The 22,372-nt window shown below is 37.1% G+C and overlaps 1 protein-coding gene and 1 non-coding gene across 3 annotated transcripts; one reads left to right on the top strand and one right to left on the bottom strand.

The window, feature by feature from the left end:
- Nucleotides 1–6,295: 6,295 nt before the first annotated feature.
- On the bottom strand, nucleotides 6,296–6,403 carry LOC112768663 (small nucleolar RNA R71). The gene has a single exon (XR_003186065.1). It is a non-coding gene; the product is annotated as a small nucleolar RNA R71 (small nucleolar RNA).
- Nucleotides 6,404–16,371: 9,968 nt separating this feature from the next.
- Nucleotides 16,372–19,760, top strand: LOC112765781 (RNA pseudouridine synthase 2, chloroplastic). 2 transcript variants are annotated; one of them, XR_011875464.1, is made up of 7 exons: nucleotides 16,372–16,891; nucleotides 17,631–17,774; nucleotides 18,059–18,316; nucleotides 18,428–18,640; nucleotides 18,980–19,058; nucleotides 19,203–19,378; nucleotides 19,502–19,760. XR_011875464.1 is itself a non-coding variant. In XM_025811634.3 (7 exons), the coding sequence occupies exons 1-7, from the start codon at nucleotides 16,523–16,525 to the stop codon at nucleotides 19,632–19,634; spliced, it is 1,362 nt and encodes a 453-aa protein (XP_025667419.1). In that variant the 5' UTR covers nucleotides 16,372–16,522; the 3' UTR covers nucleotides 19,635–19,760. The 2 variants fall into 2 exon arrangements, 1 of the variants encoding a protein (XP_025667419.1); XM_025811634.3 differs by having other exon boundaries at nucleotides 18,428–18,630.
- The last annotated feature ends 2,612 nt before the right edge of the window (nucleotides 19,761–22,372 follow it).

Raw genomic sequence — 22,372 nt, 5'->3', positions numbered from 1 at the left:
GGAAAAGAAAAAGTAACCCAAAAATAAAGATAGAAAATAAATAAAATATGGGTGTTAATGCCAGATAATAAGGGTCTCAATTACATGGTAGCTACAATATGCAAATGAGAAAACAGTAGAAGTACATGGTAAATCAGAATTGCAAAAATTTGCAAAAATAGGGAAGAGAGTGTGGGTAAGGAGAGATAATAAAAATTCATGTCAATGTAAAAGTAATACAGGTATAAAAGATTGGCATTGATATAAATAATATTACCTAACCAGAATAAAAACAAGTCACTAAGCACCCAAAATAATTCAAGAGAAGATGCAACAGTGAAATAAGAAAATTCAACACCAAAGAAAAATAATAAATTTAGAAAGGAAAATAAAAATATGCACTAAATTAAAATACAATGAATGAAATATTCAAATAAATTAAGTAAAATAAAATAAAAGATAAGAAGAATGAGAAGGGAAAGAAATAAAGTAAGAAAGAAAGAAGAAAAGATAGAAGAAATTAGGATTAGAAAAGAAAAATAAGATAATTGGCAAATTAGGATAAGCTATGCGGCACAATCGACGCGGACGCATGGGGCACGCGGTCGCGTGACTTGCACTTATAAGGATTGACACGGTCGCGTCGGTCACACGGTCGCGTGACACAGTTTATGCTACTAGCGCGAGGGCAGCCTCGCGCTCGCACAACTCTCTGTTCAAAATCATATTAGTGCCAAATTTTAAGTGACGCGATCGCATGGGGCATGCGATCGCGTGAGTGGGCTTTAAAGGAATATGACGTGGTCGCGTGGGTCACGCGGCCGCGTGGGAAGGATTATGCGTTCAGCACCAATCCAGCACCACTCTCGCACAACTTTCGGGTGTGCACCACTTTGACGTCGAAATCTTGGTCACGCGGCCGCGTGGGGCACGCGGTCGCGTGGGAGGCCATTATTCCCATATGACGCGGTCGCATCAGCAATACGGTCGCGTGGGACGATTTGTGCCATTGGCACGCCTCCAGCCACACTCTCGCATGACTTTCTGTTCGTTTTCTTTTCTTCCCATTGCACTGGTGACGCGGACGCATCAGCGACGCTGCCGCGTCGTGTGCGTGCTTCTTTTTTTTTTAATGCAATATGCAGAATGCAATGCTTAATGTGAATGCTATGAAAACTTCCAGGTTCAATGAAAATTAAAATAAAACAAAAACAAACAACATGAAATAAAATTGAAAAAGAAACGATCATACCATGGTGGGTTGTCTCCCACCTAGCACTTTTAGTTAAAGTCCTTAAGTTGGACATTTCGTGAGCTCCCTGTTATGGTGGCTTGTGCTTGAACTCATCCAGGAATCTCCACCAATGTTTGTGATTCCAGTAACTTTCGGGGTCCCAAACTAGGCACAGAAAGCCTTCAAGTAAGTTAAAGCAAGTTACAAGGCCCCAAGAGTGTTGATTGCCAGAATGAATTCCGGGGTCCCAAATCTTGCTTTTACACCCATCCTTGTCGGGATCTGTATTTTTCCAACTGGGTGATAAGTAATTTGAATTCTCACTGCAGCTACCAAACAGCTTCCTAGACCTATTCAATTGAGCTTTATACCAACCTTTGCGTTTAAACTTAAGGCTTCCAACCATGATGAACCTTGCAGGACAATTCTTACCACTGGCCATCTTCCTCTTACTCTTAATGTTACAAAGAGCTCTAAGTTGACCATCCGTCTCCAGTAGCCCATATTCAAGTGGAATTAGAAAGCTAAGGGATATGAATTTTACCCACTTGAATGTTGTGAAGGATGATGGCAACTTAGAGGGAGGTGTTTTTAATGAAATTGCAAGCTCCACTCCCTTGTGCTCTTCTCTGATAATTACCACCTCCTTGCAAGCTTCTTCAATTTCAACCTCTTCCTCTTGGTAGCTTTCTTCCAATTCAATCTCCTCTTCATTGCTTTCCAAGGGCATGGGAGGTTGTGCTTCTTCTTCTTGAATTTCCATCTCTTGATCAACCTCTTCCAAGTCTTCAACTGTGATATGCCTTGGAGGTTGTACACCCTCCTCAACATCAAAAGCAACCGTCTTAGAAGGAGGTTCCATGTCTTGACTTTCCCATGGAGGTTCAGCATCTCCTAAGTCTTCAACCACTTCTTCCTCTGCAACTATTTTGGCTTTCTCCACTTGTTCCAATACAAAGCCATGTTCCTCATTGTCCACCGAAGTTTCTAGTGTCTCCTTCATGCTTTGCTCTTCCTTCGATTCTCCACATGTAGCCATGGGAGTTCTTTGAGTGCTCAGATATTGGGAAGCTATTATATTTACTAACTCGCTGATGAGCGGATAATTTATACGCTTTTTGGCATTATTTTTAGTATGTTTTTAATAGAATCTAGTTACTTTTAGGGATGTCTTCATTAGTTTTTATGTTAAATTCACATTTCTGGACTTTACTAGGAGTTTGTGTGTTTTTCTATGATTTTAGGTATTTTCTGGCTGAAATTGAGGGACTTGAGCAAAAATCAGATTCAGAGGTTGAAGAAGGACTGCTGATGCTGTTGGATTCTGACCTCCCTGCACTCAAAGTGGATTTTCTGGAGCTACAGAACTTAAACTGGCGCGCTTCCAATTGCGTTGGAAATTAGACATCCAGGGCTTTCCAGCAATATATAATAATCCATACTTTGGCCGAGTTTAGACGACGTAAAAGGGCGTTGAACGCCAGTTCTATGCTGCTGTCTGGAGTTAAACGCCAGAAACACGTCACAAGCCAGAGTTGAACGCCAGAAATACGTTACAAACTGGCGTTCAACTCCAAGATTGACCTCTACACGTGTAACATTTAAGCTCAGCCCAAGCACACACCAAGTGGGCCCCGGAAGTGGATTTATGCATCAATTACTTACTTCTGTAAACCCTAGTAACTAGTTTAGTATAAATAGGACTTTTTACTATTGTATTAGAAATCTTTGATCAGTTTTATGCTATCTTAGACTTTCATGGGGGCTGGCCATTCGGCCATGCCTGAACCATTATCACTTATGTATTTTCATACGGTAGAGTTTCTGCACTCCATAGATTAAGGTGTGGAGCTCTGCTGTTCCTCAAAGATTAATGCAAAGTACTACTGTTTTTCTATTCAATTCAACTTATTCCGCTTCTAAGATATTCATTCGCACTTCAACCTGAATGTGATGAACGTGACAATCATCATCATTCCCTATGAACGCGTACCTGACAACCACTTTCGTTCTACCTTAGATTGAATGAGTATCTCTTGGATCTTTTAATCAGAATCTTCGTGGTATAAGCTAGATTGATGGCGGCATTCATGAGAGTTCGAAAAGTCTAAACCTTGTCTGTGGTATTCCGAGTAGGACTCTGGGATTGAATGACTGTGACGAACTTCAAACTCGCGAGTACTGGGCGTAGTGACAGACGCAAAAGGAGGGTGAATCCTACTCCAGTATGATCGAGAACCTCAGATGATTAGCCGTGCTGTGACAGAGCATTTGGACCATTTTCACAAGAGGATAGGATGCAGCCATTGACAAGGGTGATGCCTCCAGACGATTAGCCATGCAGTGACAGCGCATCGGACCATTTTCCAGAGAGGATTAAAAGTAGCTATTGACAATGGTGATGTCCTTACATAAAGCCAGCCATGGAAAGGAGTAAGATTGATTGGATGAAGACAGCAGGAAAGCAGAGGTTCAGAAGAACGAATGCATCTCTATACGCATATCTGAAATTCTAACCAATGAATTACATAAGTATTTCTATCCTTATTTTCTATTTATTATTAATATTCAAAAACTCCATAACTATTTGATATCCGCCTGACTGAGATTTACAAGGTGACCATAGCTTGCTTCAAGCTGACAATCTCCGTGGGATCGACCCTTACTCACGTAAGGTTTATTACTTGGATGACCCAGTGCACTTGCTGGTTAGTTGTATCGAAGTTGTGAATGAAAAACGATTTATCATGACGTGCGTACATAGTTTTTGGCGTCGTTGCCTGAGATCTCAATTTCGTGCACCAAGTTTTTGGCGCCGTTGCCGGGGATTGTTCAAGTTTGAACAACTGACGGTTCATCGTGTTGCTCAGATTAGGTAATTTTCTTCTTATTTTATTTTCAAAAAAAATTTTCAAAAAATAATCTTTCAAAAAATTTCTCATCTGTTTTCGAAAAAAAAATAATAAATCTTTTCAAAAATATATTTTCTTCAGAATTTTTAAGAATGAATTCTAGAGTTTCATGAAGCATGTTGAAGCCTGGCTGGCTGTAAAGCCATGTCTAATTCTTTTGGATAGGGGCTTCCAACCATCAACATAGAGGCAAGTTAATTGGAATGTCAACCGTGGCATGTCTGAGTTACATACTAAAGCTTGGCTGGCTATTAAGTCATGCCTAACCCTCAGAGTGGAGCTTTAGACTAAGAATACAAGATTCCTGGAATTCATATTAAAAAATTTTGAAATCCTTATTTTCTTTTTCCTATATGTTTTTTCGAAAAAATATACAAAAATCCAAAAAAAATCATAAAAATAAAAAATATTTCATGTTTCTTGTTTGAGTCTTGAGTCAAGTTGAAAGTTTGGTGTCAATTGCATATTCATCTTGCATTTTTCAAAAAATTCATGCATTCATAGTGTTCTTCATGATCTTCAAGTTGTTCTTGGTAAGTCTTCTTGTTTGATCTTGATGTTTTCATGTTTTGTGTCTTTTCTTGTTTTTCATATGCATTCTTGCATTCATAGTGTCTATACATGAAAAATTTTTAAGTTTGGTGTCTTGCATGTTTTCTTTGCATTAAAAATTTTTCAAAAATAAGTTCTTGATGTTCATCTTGACATTCAAAGTATTCTTGGTGTTCATCTTGACATTCATAGCATTCTTGCATGCATTCATTGTTTTTATCCAAAATTTTCATGCATTGAGTCTTTTTCATGTTTTTCCTCTCATCATTAAAAATTCAAAAAAAAATATATCTTTTTCTTTTTCACTCATAAATTTCGAAAATTTGAGTTGACTTTTTCAAAACTTTTTAAAATCTAGTTGTTTTTATGAGTCAAATCAAATTTTCAATTTAAAAATCTTATCTTTTTCAAAATCTTTTTCAAAAATTTCAAGTTTGTTACTTGCTTGTTAAGAAAGATTCAAACTTTGAGTTCTAGAATCATATCTTGTGATTTCTTGTGAATCAAGTCATTAATTGTGATTTTAAAAATCAAATCTTTTTCAAAACTAATTTCAATCATATCTTTTCAAAAATATCTCTTTATCTTATCTTTTTCAAAATTTGATTTTAAAATATCTTTTCTAACTTCTTATCTTCTTATCTTTTCAAAATTGATTTTCAAATTTGTTTCAACTAACTAACTAACTTTTTGTTTGTTTCTTATCTTTTTCAAAACTACCTAACTAACTCCCTCTCTCTCTAATTTTCGAAAATATCTTCCCTCTTTTTCAAAATTTCTTTTTAATTAACTAATTATTTTAATTTTTTATTTTAATTCTCGAAAATTACTAACCTTTTTCAAAAACTATTTTCGAAAATCACTAACTCTTTTTCAAAAATTATTTTCGAAAATTCTCTCTCTCTCTTATCTCCTTCTATTTATTTATTCATCTACTAACACTTCATCTCACCCAAATTCGAACCCCCTCTTCCATCTGTGTTCGAATTTTTTTTCTTCTTCTTTTCTTCTACTCACACAGGGACCTCTATACTATGGTAAAAAGGACCCCTATTATTATTATTTTTATGTCCCTCTTTTTCATATGAGCAGGAGCAAGGACAAGAACATTCTTGTTGAAGCAGATCCAGAACCTGAAAGGACTCTGAAGAGGAAACTAAGAAAAGCTAAATTACAACAATCCAGCAAGCACCTTTCAGAAATTTTCGAACAGGAAGAGGAGATGGCAGCCGAAAATAATAATAATGCAAGGAGGATGCTTGGTGACTTTAGTGCACCTAATTCATATTTACATGGAAGAAGCAACTCCATTCCTGCCATTGGAGCAAACAATTTTGAGCTGAAACCTCAATTAGTTTCTCTGATGCAGCAGAACTGCAAGTTTCATGGACTTCCATCTGAAGATCCTTTTCAGTTCTTAACTGAATTCTTGTAGATCTGTGATACTGTTAAGACTAATGGAGTAGATCCTAAAGTCTACAGGCTCATGCTTTTCCCTTTTGCTGTGAGAGACAGAGCTAGAATATGGTTGGACTCTCAACCTAAGGATAGCCTGAACTCTTGGGATAAGCTGGTCAAGGCTTTCTTAGCCAAGTTCTTTCCTCCTCAAAAGCTGAGTAAGCTTAGAGTGGATGTTCAGACCTTCAGACAGAAAGAAGGTGAATCCCTCTATGAAGCTTGGGAGAGATACAAAGAACTGACCAAAAAGTGTCCTTCTGACATGCTTTCAGAATGGACCATCCTGGACATATTCTATGATGGTCTGTCTGAATTAGCTAAAATGTCATTGGATACCTCTGCAGGTGGATCCATTCACTTAAAGAAAACGCCTGCAGAAGCTCAAGAACTCATTGGCATGGTTGCTAATAACCAGTTCATGTACACTTCTGATAGGAATCCTGTGAGTAATGGGACACCTATGAAGAAGGGAGTTCTTGAAATTGATACTCTGAATGCCATATTGGCTCAGAATGAAATATTGACTCAACAAGTCAATATGATTTCTCAGAGTCTGAATGGAATGCAAGCTGCATCCAACAGTACTCAAGAGGCATCTTCTGAAGAAGAAGCTTATGATCCTGAAAACCCTGCAATAGCAGAGGTAAATTACTTAGGTGAACCTTATGGAAACACCTACAACTCATCATGGAGAAATCACCCGAATCTCTCATGGAAGGATCAACAAAAGCCTCAACAAGGCTTTAATAATGGTGGAAGAAATAGGTTTAACAATAGTAAACTTTTTCCATCATCCACTCAGCAACAGACAGAGAACTCTGAACAAAATACCTCTAATTTAGCAAACTTAGTCTCTGATCTATCTAAGGCCACTGTAAGTTTCATGAATGAAACAAGGTCCTCCATTAGAAATTTGGAGGCACAAGTGGGCCAGCTGAGTAAAAGGATCATTGAAATCCCTCCTAGTACCCTCCCAAGCAATACAGAAGAAAATCCAAAAGGAGAGTGCAAGGCTATTGACATAGTCAACACGGCCGAACCTAGAGAGGAAGGGGAGGACGTAAATCCCAGTGAGGAAGACCTCCTGGGACGTCCAGTGATCAATAAGGAGTTTCCCTTTGAGGAACCAAAGGAATCTAAGACTCATCTAGAGACCATAGAGATTTCATTGAACCTCCTTATGCCCTTCATAAGCTCTGACGAGTATTCATCTTCTGAAGAGAATGAGGATGTTACTGAAGAGCAAGTTACCAAGTACCTTGGTGCAATCATGAAGTTGAATGCCAAATTATTTGGTATTGAGACTTGGGAAGATGAACCTCCCTTGTTCACCAATGAACTAAGTGATCTGGATCAACTGACATTGCCTCAGAAGAAATAGGATCCTGGAAAGTTCGTAATACCTTGTACCATAGGCAACATGATCTTTGAAAAGGCTCTGTGTGACCTTGGTTCAGGGATAAACCTCATGCCCCTCTCTGTAATAGAGAAACTGGGAATCTTTAGGGTGCAAGCTACTAAAATCTCATTAGAGATGGCAGACAATTCAAGAAAACAGGCTTATGGACAAGTAGAGGACGTGTTAGTAAAGGTTGAAGGCCTTTACATCCCTGCTGATTTCATAATCCTTGATATTGGGAAGGATGAGGATGAATCCACCATCCTTGGAAGACCTTTCCTAGCCACAGCAAGAGCTGTGATTGATGTTGACAGAGGTGAATTAGTCCTTCAATTGAATGAGGACTCCCTTGTGTTTACAACTCAAGGTTACCCTTCTGTAAACATGGAAAAGAGGCACAGTAAGCTTCTCTCAAAACAGAGTCAACCAGAGCCCCACAGTCAAACTCTAAGTTTGGTGTTGGGAGGCCACAACCAAACTCTAAGTTTGGTGTTGAACTCCCATATCCAAACTCTAAGTTTGGTGTTGGGAAGTCTCAACAATGCTCTGAACATCTGTGAGGCTCCATGAGAGCCCACTGTCAAGCTATTGACATGAAAGAAGCGCTTGTTGGGAGGCAACCCAATTTTTATTTATCTAATTTTATTTTTCTTGTTTTTTCATGTTTTATTAGGTTCATGATCATGTGGAGTCACAAAATAAATATAAAAATTAAAAACGAAATCAAAAATAGCAGAAGAAAAATCACACCCTGGAGGAAGACCTTACTGGCGTTTAAACGCCAGTAAGAAGCATCTGGCTGGCGTTCAACGCCAGAACAGAGCATGATTTTGGCGCTGAACGCCCAAAATGGGCAGCATCTGGGCGTTTGAACGCTAGAATTGCACCCTGGAGAAGAGCTGGCGCTGAACGCCCAGAACAAGCATGGTTCTGGCGTTCAACGCCAGAAATGGGCAACAAATGGGCGTTCAATGCCCAGAACAAGCACCAGTCTGGCGCTGAACGCCCAGAGTTGTGTGCAAGGGCATTTTGCATGCCTAATTTTGTGCAAGATTGTAAATCCTTGAACACCTCAGGATCTGTGGACCCCACAGGATCCCCCCTCTCCTCCATATTTTCTTCTTCTTCTTCATCTATTCTTTCTTCTCTTGCTCGAGGGTGAGCAATATTCTAAGTTTGGTGTGGTAAAAACATAAGCTTTTTATTTTTCCATTACCATTGATGGCACCCAAGACCGGAGAATCCTCTAGAAAAGGGAAAGGGAAGACAAAAGCTTCCACCTCCGAGTCATGGGAGATGGAAAGATTCATCTCCAAACCTCATCAAGACCACTTCTATAATGTTGTGGTCAAGAAGAAGGTGATCCCCGAGGTCCCTTTCAAGCTCAAGAAAAATGAGTATCCGGAGATCCGACATGAAATCCAAAGAAGAGGTTGGGAAGTTCTAACAAACCCCATCAAACAAGTCGGCATCCTAATGGTGCAAGAGTTCTATGCCAATGCATGGATCACTAGGAACCATGATCAAAGTAAGAACCCAAACCCAAAGAATTATATTACAATGGTTCGGGGGAAATACTTAGATTTTAGTCCGGAAAATGTGAGGTTAGCGTTTAACTTGCCTATGATGCAAGGAGATGCACGCCCCTACACTAGAAGAGTCAACTTTAATCAAAGGTTGGACCAAGTCCTCATGGACATATGTGTGGAAGGAGCTCAATGGAAGATTGACTCCAAAGGCAAGCCGGTTCAATTAAGAAGACTAGACCTCAAGCCTGTGGCTAGAGGATGGTTGGAGTTCATCCAACGCTCCATCATCCCCACTAGCAACCGATCTGAAGTTACTGTGGATCGGGCCATCATGATTCATAGCATCATGATTAGAGAGGAAGTAGAAGTTCATGAAGTCATCTCCCTTGAATTCTACAAAATAGCCGAAAAGCCCTCTCTTGGGGCAAGGCTAGCTTTTCCTCATCTTATTTGCCATCTATGTTACTCAGCTGGAGCTTTCATAGAAGGAGACATTCCCATTGAGGAAGAGAAGCCCATCACTAAGAAAAGGATGGAGCAAGCAAGAGAGCCCATTCATGGATCTCAAGAGATGCATGAAGCTCATCAGCATGAGATCCCGGAGATGCCTCAAATGCATTTTCCTCCACAAAACTATTGGGAGCAAATCAACACCTCCCTAGGAGAATTAAGTTCCAACATGGGACAATTAAGGGTGGAACATCAAGAGCACTCCATCATCCTTCATGAAATAAGAGAAGATCAAAAAGCAATGAGGGAGGAGCAACAAAGACAAGGAAGAGACATAGAAGAGCTCAAGGACATCATTGGTTCCTCAAGAAGGAAACGCCACCATCACTAAGGTGGACTCATTCCTTGTTCTTACATTCTCTGTTTTTCGTTTTCTCTATGTTAAGTGCTTATCCATGTTTGTGTCTTCATTACATGATCATTAGTATTTAGTAACTTTGTCTTAAAGTTATGAATGTACTATGAATCCATCACCTCTCTTAAATAAAAACTGTTTTAATTCAAAAGAACAAGAAGTACATGAGTTTCGAATTTATCCTTGAACTTAGTTTAATTATATTGATGTGGTGACAATCCTTCTTGTTTTCTGAATGAATGCTTGAACAGTGCATATGTCTTTTGAAGTTGTTGTTTAAGAATGTTAAATATGTTGGCTCTTGAAAGAATGATGATAAGGAGACATGTTATTTGATAATCTGAAAAATCATAAAAATGATTCTTGAAGCAAGAAAAACAGCAAAGAACAAAGCTTGTAGAAAAAAAATAGTGAAAAAATAGAAAGAAAAAAAAAAGAGAAAAAGCCAAAAGCTCTTAAAACCAAGAGGCAAGAGCAAAAAGCCAATAACCCTTAAAACCAAAAGGCAAGGGTAAATAAAAAGGATCCCAAGGCTTTGAGCATCAGTGGATAGGAGGGCCTAAAGGAATAAAATCCTGGCCTAAGCGGCTAAACCAAGCTGTCCCTAACCATGTGCTTGTGGCGTGAAGGTGTCAAGTGAAAACTTGAGACTGAGCGATTAAAGTCAAGGTCCAAAGCAAAAGAAGAGTGTGCTTAAGAACCCTGGACACCTCTAATTGGGGACTTTAGCAAAGCTGAGTCACAATCTGAAAAGGTTCACCCAATTATGTGTCTGTGGCATTTATGTATCCGGTGGTAATACTGGAAAACAAAGTGCTTAGGGTCACAGCCAAGACTCATAAAATAGCTGTGTTCAAGAATCATCATACTGAACTAGGAGAATCAATAACACTATCTGAACTCTGAGTTCCTATAGATGCCAATCATTCTGAACTTCAATGGATAAAGTGAGATGCCAAAACTATTCAAGAGGCAAAAAGCTACAAGTCCCGCTCATTTAATTGGAGCTATGTTTCATTGATAGTTTGGAATTTATAGTATATTCTCTTCTTTTTATCCTATTTGATTTTCAGTTGCTTGGGGACAGGCAACAATTTAAGTTTGGTATTGTGATGAGCGGATAATTTATACGCTTTTTGGCATTATTTTTAGTATGTTTTTAGTAGAATCTAGTTACTTTTAGGGATGTTTTCATTAGTTTTTATGTTAAATTCACATTTCTGGACTTTACTATGAGTTTGTGTGTTTTTCTGTGATTTCAGGTATTTTCTGGCTGAAATTGAGGGACTTGAGCAAAATTCAGATTCAGAGGTTGAAGAAGGACTGCTGATGCTGTTGGATTCTGACCTCCCTGTACTCAAAGTGGATTTTCTAGAGCTACAGAACTCAAAATGGCGCGCTTCCAATTGCGTTGGAAAGTAAACATCCAGGGCTTTCCAGCAATATATAATAGTCCATACTTTGACCGAGTTTAGACGATGTAAAAGGGCATTGAACGCCAGTTCTACGCTGCTGTCTGGAGTTAAACGCCAGAAACACGTCACAAGCCAGAGTTGAACGCCAGAAATACGTTACAAACTGGCGTTCAACTCCAAGATTGACCTCTACACGTGTAACATTCAAGCTCAGCCCAAGCACACACCAAGTGGGCCCCGGAAGTGGATTTATGCATCAATTACTTACTTCTGTAAACCCTAGTAACTAGTTTAGTATAAATAGGACTTTTTACTATTGTATTAGAAATCTTTGATCAGTTTTATGCTATCTTAGACTTTCATGGGGGCTGGCCATTCGGCCATGCCTGAACCATTATCACTTATGTATTTTCATACGGTAGAGTTTCTGCACTCCATAGATTAAGGTGTGGAGCTCTGCTGTTCCTCAAAGATTAATGCAAAGTACTACTGTTTTCCTATTCAATTCAACTTATTCCGCTTCTAAGATATTCATTCGCACTTCAACCTGAATGTGATGAACGTGACAATCATCATCATTCCCTATGAACGCGTGCCTGACAACCACTTCCATTCTACCTTAGATTGAATGAGTATCTCTTGGATCTCTTAATCAGAATCTTCGTGGTATAAGCTAGATTGATGGCGGCATTCATGAGAGTTCGGAAAGTCTAAACCTTGTCTATGGTATTCCGAGTAGGACTCTGGGATTGAATGACTGTGACGAACTTCAAACTCGCGAGTGCTGGGCGTAGTGACAGACGCAAAAGGAGGGTGAACCGTACTCCAGTATGATCGAGAACCTCAGATGATTAGCCGTGCTGTGACAGAGCATTTGGACCATTTTCACAAGAGGATAGGATGCAGCCATTGACAAGGGTAATGCCTCCAGACGATTAGCCATGTAGTGACAGCGCATCAGACCATTTTCCAGAGAGGATTAAAAGTAGCCATTGACAACGGTGATGTCCTTACATAAAGCCAGCCATGGAAAGGAGTAAGATTGATTGGATGAAGACAGCAGGAAAGCAGAGGTTCAGAGGAACGAATGCATCTCTATACGCTTATCTGAAATTCTAACCAATGAATTACATAAGTATTTCTATCCTTATTTTCTATTTATTATTAATATTTGAAAACTCCATAACTATTTGATATCCGCCTGACTGAGATTTACAAGGTGACCATAGCTTGCTTCAAGCCGACAATCTCCGTGGGATCGACCCTTACTCACGTAAGGTTTATTACTTGGACGACCCAGTGCACTTGCTGGTTAGTTGTATCGAAGTTGTGAATGAAAAACGATTTATCAAGATGTGTGTACATAGTTTTTGGCGCCGTTGCCTGAGATCACAATTTCGTGCACCACTCGCCAAAGGTGGCTGCGAAATTTTGCACACTCTTATTCATCCTTTCTTGCCCTTGAAGAATAACACGAAGTCTGTCATCCATTGGAGGTTGTGGTGGATATGAGGATTCATTGGTTGGGAGAGAGGGTTCATAATAGGAAGGTGGTTCATCTTGATAATGATATGGAGATGCTGAATATTGAGGTGGTGGTTCATGAGAGTAGTTGTGTTGGAAAGGTGGTGGTTCTGTGTATGGTTCATTTGGCTCATAAGGTGGTTGGTATGGTGGATATGGGTTAGGGTCATATGGAGGTGAATGGTGGAAAGGGGCTTGTGAGTGTGGTGGTTTGAAGCTATGTTGAGAGGTTGGTCTATAAGCACAGGGTGGGGCTTGTTGGTAACCACAAGGGGGTCCACCATATCTATTAGCTTGGTATGCATTGTTGAGTGGTCCTTGCCCATGATATCTTGGAAGGTGTTGTTGCCTAAAGGGTTGATCAGATCCTCTTGGCTCCATCCATCCTTGACTGTTTTGACCTTGATGCATGTTCCTGTTGTAGCTTCCATTCCTTTCAACATTATTAGAACCAAACTCAAAGCGAGAGGGGTGAGAATTCATAGTTAGTTAATAAAAATTTAAAAACAAAAATAAAAGCAAAATTGAAAAAATTTTCGAATTTAAAAATTAAAAATTGAATTTTGAATTTTAAATTTTGAAAATTGAATTTTTTTAAATTGAAAATTGAAAGTTGATTTTTTTTTCGAAAATAAATCAATTTAAAAGCAAATATTTACAATAACTAATAACAAGGCACACGTTTGCAATTCCCCGACAACGGCGCCATTTTGACGTTAAGGATTTTTGCCAGTAAAGAATATCATAAAAACAGTCGCGTTGTAGATATAGTTTCTAAACCAACAAAAATCCCTTTCGTGCAAACGTTTTGGTTGTCACAAGTAACAAACCCCTTTTTAAAATTGATAACCGAGTATTTAAACCTCGGGTCATCTTCTCAAGGAATTGCAGGGAGGTATGTTCTTATTATTGGTTATGAGTCTTGTAAGATAGGGGTTTTAGAAAGTAGGGAAGCAGTATGTTGAATGATAAGAAAAATAAAATAATAATAATAAAATAAACTCTTGGCAAGGTATTAGAACTAGAGGTCCTATCATTATCAATTGTGATGAAATTTAGATTTTAATCTCACTTTGTTAACCTCTAACTATGAAGGTAGATCAAGTAGATTAATTAGCTTAATTCTTAGGTCCTAGTCAATTCCTGTGGAAAGACTAGAGTTATTGGAGCAACTTCCAATTTCAATCACTGCTTTATTGATAGCTCAAGCGTTACCAATTACTTAACCAAAGCCAAAAGGAAGAAAATATCTAAATTAAAAAGCATCAATATAAATAAAGCAAAGCAAAATTAAATCTGAAAATACCTCAAATTGCATTAACAAAAGAAATTAAATCTGGCATAGATGTTCATAAATTGAATTGAGAAAATAAAAATAAAGAACCTGGGATATTGAGAGCCACTCCTAAAACTAAGAGAAATCCTAAATCCTAATCCTAAGAGAGAGGAGAGAACCTCTCTCTCTAAAAACTACATCTACTCCTAAAATTGTGAATATGAAAGCTTTTTATGAATGGATGCATTCCCCCACTTTATAGCCTCCAATCTGTGGTTTCTGGGCCGAAAACTGGGTCAAAAACAGCCCAGAAATCGCTGGTTGCAAAATCTGCCACGCTGGTTTTTCGTCACTGCGACGCAGCCGCATGGAGCACGCGGTCGCGTCGCTTAGTGTCAGGAAAACTATGGTATATTATATATCAAATCGAAGCCCCGGGCGTTAGCTTTCCAACGCAACTGGAACCGCGTCGTTTGGACCTCTGTAGCTAAAGTTATAATCGTTTGAGTGCGAAGAGGTCAGGCTGGACAGCTTAGCAGTTTCTCCAGCTTCTTGTATTCCTTCCATTTTTGCATGCTTCCTTTCCATCCTCTGAGCCATTCTTGCCCTGTAATCTCTGAAATCACTTAACACACATATCAAGGCATCTAATGGTGATAAGAGAGGATTAATATTAGCAATATAAAGGCCAAAGAAGCATGTTTTCAATCAAAGCACATAATTAGGAAGACAAATGTAAAATCATGCAAATAGTATGAATAAGTGGGTAAAGAGTTGATAAAAACCACTCAATTGAGTACAAGATAAACCATAAAATAGTGGTTTATCAGTAGTCTCTTTTGCAATGACCATAAATGAATCTCAAGGTCAAACTTTGAGCACAGTTGGTTTATACTTACCTAGACCTGTTTTTACACACGGATAATTATACGTTGCGTTGTCTAGGGTAAAGTCTAGAGAGGGTTTGAGAGTTTTGATAAAGAATAATGGATCACTAAGTGATGATTCTATCTTAAATGTTGTATATAGGGAAGTTTTTCAGAATCTCTAACGATGTGCTTTAAAGTTTTTATGCTTTGTACAGTTAGGATGTTGTTGCATTTTTTTTTTGCGACTTTTCTTTCTTTTTTAGGTTATAGGAATTTTTTTTATAGTTAGTAACTACATAGATCTTTATTTTTGAATGTTCATTTTTTTTAGCATTATGTTATTTTTTTAGTAATTTTTGTTAGAGTTAACTTAATATTTATTGCCATTTTCAAGTGGAGATCATAATTTATTTAATTTGTTGTCTATGTATTAAGTGTGCAATTATATATAGCACGTGTTAAAGAGAAATTCAGCAGAATCATATGTGTTTTTGTGATTAAAATTTGTTCTATACTGTAGTAAATTAAAGTAGTGGTTTAGTTCAGCATTTTTCGTGCTTAGCACAGGTCATGCACTAGTAAAAATTTTAAAAATAATATTGAAATGTCATTACTCTAATATCAAATTTTCAACTAAATGAAGTGATAGAACTAAGAACTTATTTTAAGAAAATTTGAATTGCAAATTCACAAATTTTAATAGAAAAGAAAATAAGTAAAAGAATTAGTAGATAATACAGCAAAATTAAGTAGAACAAGTGCAAAAAATCGAAAGAGAATAAACAAATTTATTTACGTAGAAGAAGAAAACGACGATAATGATAACGATAATGATGATGATAATGACAATGACAGTGATGGAGGAGGTGGAGAAAGAAAAAAGAAAAGAAAACATCAAATGAGAGGAGGAGGACGATGACGAAGGAGGTGGAGAAAGAAAAAGGAAAAGAAATTGAATAAGAGGAGGAGGTGGACAATGACAGTGATGGAGGAGGTGGAGAAAGAAAAAAGAAAAGAAAACATCAAATGAGAGGAGGAGGACGATGACGAAGGAGGTGGAGAAAGAAAAAGGAAAAGAAATTAAATAAGAGGAGGAAAAAGAAACCACGACAATAACAAAAGAGAAAAAAAAAAAAAACCAGCACTAATAAGAGTATGTAAGTAAGTAAAAATATTTTTAATAAGTAAGTAAGTAAGTAATTTACATGGCGTTAGATATTATTGTAAACTTTATGCGGAGAGTTTGTTAAAATTATTTTTCTAATAAATTGATAAATGGTAAGTATTTTAGAATTAGAAAAATATTTTAAGATATATTTTTGTTTTGTCATTTATGATCTAGGAGTTTGGTCCATTTTTGGCCTAGGCCCAAGCCCGAAACAAGGTTCTCGTTTCAAGTTTCAACTTTAGGATCGTCATTTCATATCCTTCTCGTATACCCAACGCCGAGCTATAAAAGAGGGACCAAGTAACAGAAAATTTGAAAAAATAATGATAAGAAAATATAGAAATGCTCTCAGTTCACTCTTGTGGATGTTGCCGTGTTTTCGCTGCAAGAGCAATCCAATTTCAAACCACACCTTCGCTCTTCTTCTCTACTCCGGACTATAAATCTCGTGTTGGCACTGCGCGAAGAGTTGCCGCTAGTTCTGGCTTCGCCGGAGACTCAGGCTCTGATTTGAGGCAGGAAACCATCGCCGATTCAAGGACGAACTATGCCGGTGTTCGGCTGGAGGAGACGGTGGATAACGGAATCAGATCTGGAAAACTGAGACTCGATAGTTGGATCTCTTCTCGCATCAGCGGAATCAGTAGAGCTCGCGTTCAATCGAGCATCAGAGCTGGACTAGTTCAAGTCAATGGCCGCGTCGTTGATAAGGTAATTTCTCAAGTCAATGGCCGCGTATGAGCGATTATTTTTGTCTGTGGAAGTGTGTTTCAGCTGTAAAGAACTTCGTGTCAATATGATTAAACTTATCGGTAGTGACTACTGACTAGTAAACTGATTTTGATTCTGATGCTGATTTTTGTTTTCATCTCGCTTATTTTGGAACGTCAGCTATGCGAGTAGCTTATTCTGTGTATAGTAGTTTGTTTCAATTTTCATGTTTCAACGGCAACACAAAAATTGAACTAGGATAATTGAATCTTAGTTCTGGACTGCTGGTGGCATAATTATGTTTGTTCATTAGAATTATTATGGATATTCTATATATCTGGAGTTGTCATGGTTCTGGTTTATCCCTGTTAATAATGTATGATTTATGGTTTATTGATGAACATGAGATGTGGAAATGATTAACTACACTCTTAAGATATTTGTTAGATGATGCTCATAAATCTGAATTGTTTGGCTGTGGAAATGATATGCTACGCCTCATAATGCTAGCTTTCTTTGTTGCAGCAAGAAACTTGTTGAACTGATTTGATGCACTCAGCGTAACATGTTCCAAACAGCAGTTCTTGGACTTTAATCCCAAATCTTTTGATAAAAAATAAACTGGATCCTTGGTCTCTTGATGCCTGATATCTGGTGTCCTCTGTTAATTGTTTAATTTGCATACGAGCTACATAGACTGGTGACACCAACTTTTAATTGGTGATGCTTGCTTGAGCAGGTTTCCTTCAATGTAAAAGCTGGGGATGAGATATCATGCACAATTGCTGAGTTGCAGACTTTGCGAGCTGTGCCAGAAAATATACCTTTGGATATAGTTTATGAAGATGAGCATGTGTTAGTCATAAATAAACCTGCACACATGGTAATTCTCTATATCTTCCCAAGTGTTTTTCTTCTTTTTTAATTAATAATAAATAATTAGTCATGTACTTACTGAGTTGGTTCAGTGTTTGGTGAAGGTTTGGCTTTTTGTTTGTAAGTTGATTTCTACTGATTTTTAAACCACCGAGAGTTCTGTAAAGTTGGAATTCCAATGTTTATCTTGATTACTCCAATGTTTAAGGCACATGAGAAATGGTTAAAAGGGCAAAGTGATACCTGCTAAGTGATATTACTGACATCGAAATTTTGTTATGTGTAACATAGGTTGTGCATCCAGCACCTGGAAATACATCTGGAACATTAGTCAATGGCATTCTTCACCATTGTAACCTTCCGAATGTTGAATATTCTAAAGAGGAAGCTCTTTCAAATACTGAAGATTCTGACGATGAGTTCAATAGCTTCTATACTAATGTAAGTTCTTGTGAAGGATTATCAACTAGGCCGTCTGTGGCATCCATTCGCCCAGGGATTGTACACAGATTGGATAAAGGCACAAGTGGGTTACTAGTTGTTGCAAAGGTGATTCTGGCAGCCTCAAAACTTATGGCTAGTGCCCACCTCTAGTAAAGTAACAAATTCTTGTTGATACTTCAAAAATTTAACATTTAGCTAAATGTACTTTGATATTAGGATGAACATTCTCATATGAAATTGTCGGAACAGTTTAAGCTACGTACAATCAAGAGGGTGTATGTTAGCCTTACTGCAGGGCTACCCACTCCTGTTGCTGGGCGTGTTGAGGTTCCTGTTGGTCGTGATCCTAATAATCGGCTTCGTATGACTGCTGTAGCTGGACCACTCAATCCTAGAAAATCCCGGCATGCTGCTAGTAGGTGATTTATGGTACTTTTACACTTAAACATGTGCTGCATAAAATTGATACTAAATTTGAGTTCGCTTTTATTCAAACCATGTTTCCTTGTTAATTAGCTTTGTTATTTGTATTACAATTTTCTAGTGGAAGTAGGTTAACTTAGCTGGCTAGCAATTATAGCAATTATAGTCTTCTAATCAACCGGTTAAAACTAAAGAGAACAGTTGAAATATTTCAGCTTTTGTGATGTATTTATGTCATCAGTCATTGTTTTTGGTTTGCTTTCTTTATTACTCAAATGCTTATTTGAGATAAAGTTTCATAACAAATGAAGTGCTGTCATCTAAATGTTTAAACGTATCCGTCAGGTACAAGGTAATTGAGATACTTGCCAGGGGTGGTTGTGCGTTGGTCGAGTGGAAGTTGGAAACTGGACGCACTCATCAGGTACTTCTAAAAAAATGTTACATTGCACAAAGATTATGCCCCCTTTGCCCTTGTGAGGTGTGATTTTGGATCGAAGCATGTGAAACTATTTTACTGACTCAGTTTCTTATCGCTTCAGGCTTTGATTATTTCTCTTTTTTGCAGATCCGTGCTCATGCCAAGTACTTGGGAGTTCCTCTTCTGGGTGACGAGGTTTATGGAGCAACGAGGAGCATGGTCCTGTCACTGCTTCGTCCCAGGACACCCTCCGGTTTACATAGCAAAATTGTACAAATGGTTTCCAGAATAGATAGACCATGTCTTCATGCTTTGACTCTCGGGTGAGAGGATAACGTCCTCTTTTAGTTTCCTCGCTAAAAAGTCTTTAGCAAGAGGTTCATGTCATTCTTGACTGTGATTTATGAAACTTGATAAAGCCGCTGGTTTTTCCTGTTGTTTTGCAGGTTTAAGCATCCCCATACGGGGCAAGAGGTGCACTTTTCGTGCGAACCACCTGCAGACTTTGATGAGATTTTAAACCAACTTCGCAAGATTAGCAATGAGGGGGCTTTCTTCACAAAGCATTCAATTTCATAACGGGACCCTGTAAGCTTATAATTAGATGGCGGTGTTTTGCTCACTCTATGTGGTCTTGATCGCCTTTTTATGGATATTCTCTCTTTTGGATTAGATATGAGAAAGTCTTGGAACCAATATTACACACTTGATATTGCTGCCAATATTTACCATAAGAAAAAGAACATATCAAAATTTTTAAAAATAAAAACATCTGAAAGTTAAAAGAAATATATAAAATCAAATTCACCAAAAACTCATCTTTAATAAATTTCATACTAGATTTATTGACTTATAGAAAAAATGTATTGGATATATTAGTCCTGCCACATTCGAATACTCATTGGAGGTAAAATATAAAAAATAAGTATAGTAATTTTTTTAATTAATTAATATTAATTATTTTTTTATAAATTTTTTAGTTCTTAGTTTTTTAGAGGATTTATAGTCTATAATTTTAAATTTTAAACGAAAAAGTAATTTAAAAAAAATTATTTGATATTAATTGAAAAGATGTTCATTTTTAATTGAATTCATAAATAAATAATATATTATTGAAAATAAAGAATTTTGATAAAAATAATAAACCAATCTACCTAGACTTTTTTTTCCCCCTTGAAGAGAACTTATCCAGATATTCTAGCTTATTCTGAATATTTTTTTTCCTACTTTAAATTGTAAATTGGAGCATTATTTTGTAAATCACAACGTTGTCCTTTCTTGTTCCTACTTCAGAGTAAATTTATAAATTCATGTAACTTTTATATTGCAGAAATTAGTGCTAGATAAAGAGATTGAAGTAAATCCATGTAAAACAATAACCGATAAAATAGTTCATTATCTCTTAAAACTTCTAATAGTATGTTAGTCCCATTAACAACCTATTTTTTTTTAAAAAAAATATTAGTGCATGGTCTCGTGCGTTGCGCGGCCATGGTTAGGAAAGATATGCTTGAACTAGTTTTGTTTTTTTTTTTGTAAATTAACCTATTTACATATATAGATAATTTGGAGATACTTTACTGATTTGTGTTTTATTATTTATTTCATTTACAATAAAAATGAGTTAATTATAGGCATATTTTTTTTATACTCTAAATAAAATAAGATATAAATTTAATTAAAGGTGATTCGAGTGCAAACGAGATAAAGTTAGGGTGTACAGTTAGACAAACGAGATATGAAAAAGTGATCTCGAGTTTAATATAAATGAGATACAGAAATTTTTTAGCTATATAAAACGGAAAATTTTTTAGCTATATAAGGAGATGCAAGTAATAGCATTCCTCACAAAAATTACACTCCTACTTCTCAACTTTTTTAATAAGTTGATTAATAATGTCTAGTAGGAGTATGTTTTTGTGAGTGTATATCCTAATTGTCACATAAAAAATAATTAAAAAAGAATTATATTTGAGTGTGAGAGTCTGATTCTTTTGCACACTCATTGTTTGGATTATTTGTTTGCGTTAAAGAGCCTAATATTGATGGACATGAACCATATCTATTAACCTACCATCACGTGCAACAAGAAAAAAATTAAATGTGATTATATGCAAAAATAATATTAATTAATAATAAAAAAAAACTAAATGAAAAGCTCATAAATATATATACATCACAGCCAACGAAAAAAGGTTGACGCTTGCCTATCAAGTAGGCACCATATAGGAAACTAATGGTATATCCACGACATTAGCAGTGGCATGCATCTCGTGATGTCTGTTGTAGTGCAATGTGCTACAAAGCACAACAAGTGATAAGTAAATACGAGCACCACAGATTCCCAACACAGACCGCGACATTGATCGAAGTCGACCAACAAGGGAAGCCACTTTATATGAATAAGATTGTTTGACTTATCTATCATTGGGTAACCCTAATTAATAGCATGATGTAACAACTCATGTACTGGCGAAAAGTGTCAGGATTTGGCTTAACTAGAATATGCTGCACTCTGTCCTTAAGCGATGTGAGATAGAAAACAACTCTTTCCTCTTCTCCGACTGCTAAGGAGCCTAGCACTAAGAAGCTCCTCTACATAATCCCAAATTGGGTGCTGATACAATGTTTGAAAGTCCCTCAAGCAACTATCCACTAAGTCTCCATCAGTGTGTAATCTTAGGTGGTATGTCACATCCTGCAGGGTGATGGTACATTTACCTTATGGCCGGTGAAAAGTGTGGGCCACCGGACACCAATGCTCAAAGAATGTAGACATTAGGGTGTTGTCAAACATAAAGTCTATGAGATGCACTATGTCACCAAAACCAACCTCCCTCGTGTAAGGGAGAATGACGTCTAGTAGTGCAAGAGTGTGACTAACTCGTCTAAGAAATAGAAAGCGAAGCCTCTATGAAAATAAAAAAAAATAAATCATTGGCATATTCAATATAATTGAGATTTATTATGAGGCTACAAGTTTTTTAATTTTTATACACATAAAAATGTTCGTTCATTAAGGTTGCATTTGGATAGTGTCTGTGTAACAAATAGATACAAACGCAAATACATTAAGAGATATAGGCATAAAAATACACAAGACATTGATACAAATCAAATGTCAATTTTACCCTCTTTAAAATAATTTATACTTCATTATTATCACCACCATCGCCGTTACTTTCCATCATTACAACCATTGATATTTCCATAATCAACCCAAATCATCATAAGGTGCAATAGACCATATTTTTAACCAAAACAAATCAAACAAAAAAAACTGATGATAATAATAATGAAAGTACTTCATCCCCTAT

This window comes from Arachis hypogaea, chromosome 17 (genome assembly GCF_003086295.3).
Source record: "Arachis hypogaea cultivar Tifrunner chromosome 17, arahy.Tifrunner.gnm2.J5K5, whole genome shotgun sequence".
In the NCBI taxonomy this organism is placed as follows: domain Eukaryota; kingdom Viridiplantae; phylum Streptophyta; class Magnoliopsida; order Fabales; family Fabaceae; genus Arachis; species Arachis hypogaea.
This window is presented reverse-complemented; position numbering and strand designations above follow the sequence as displayed.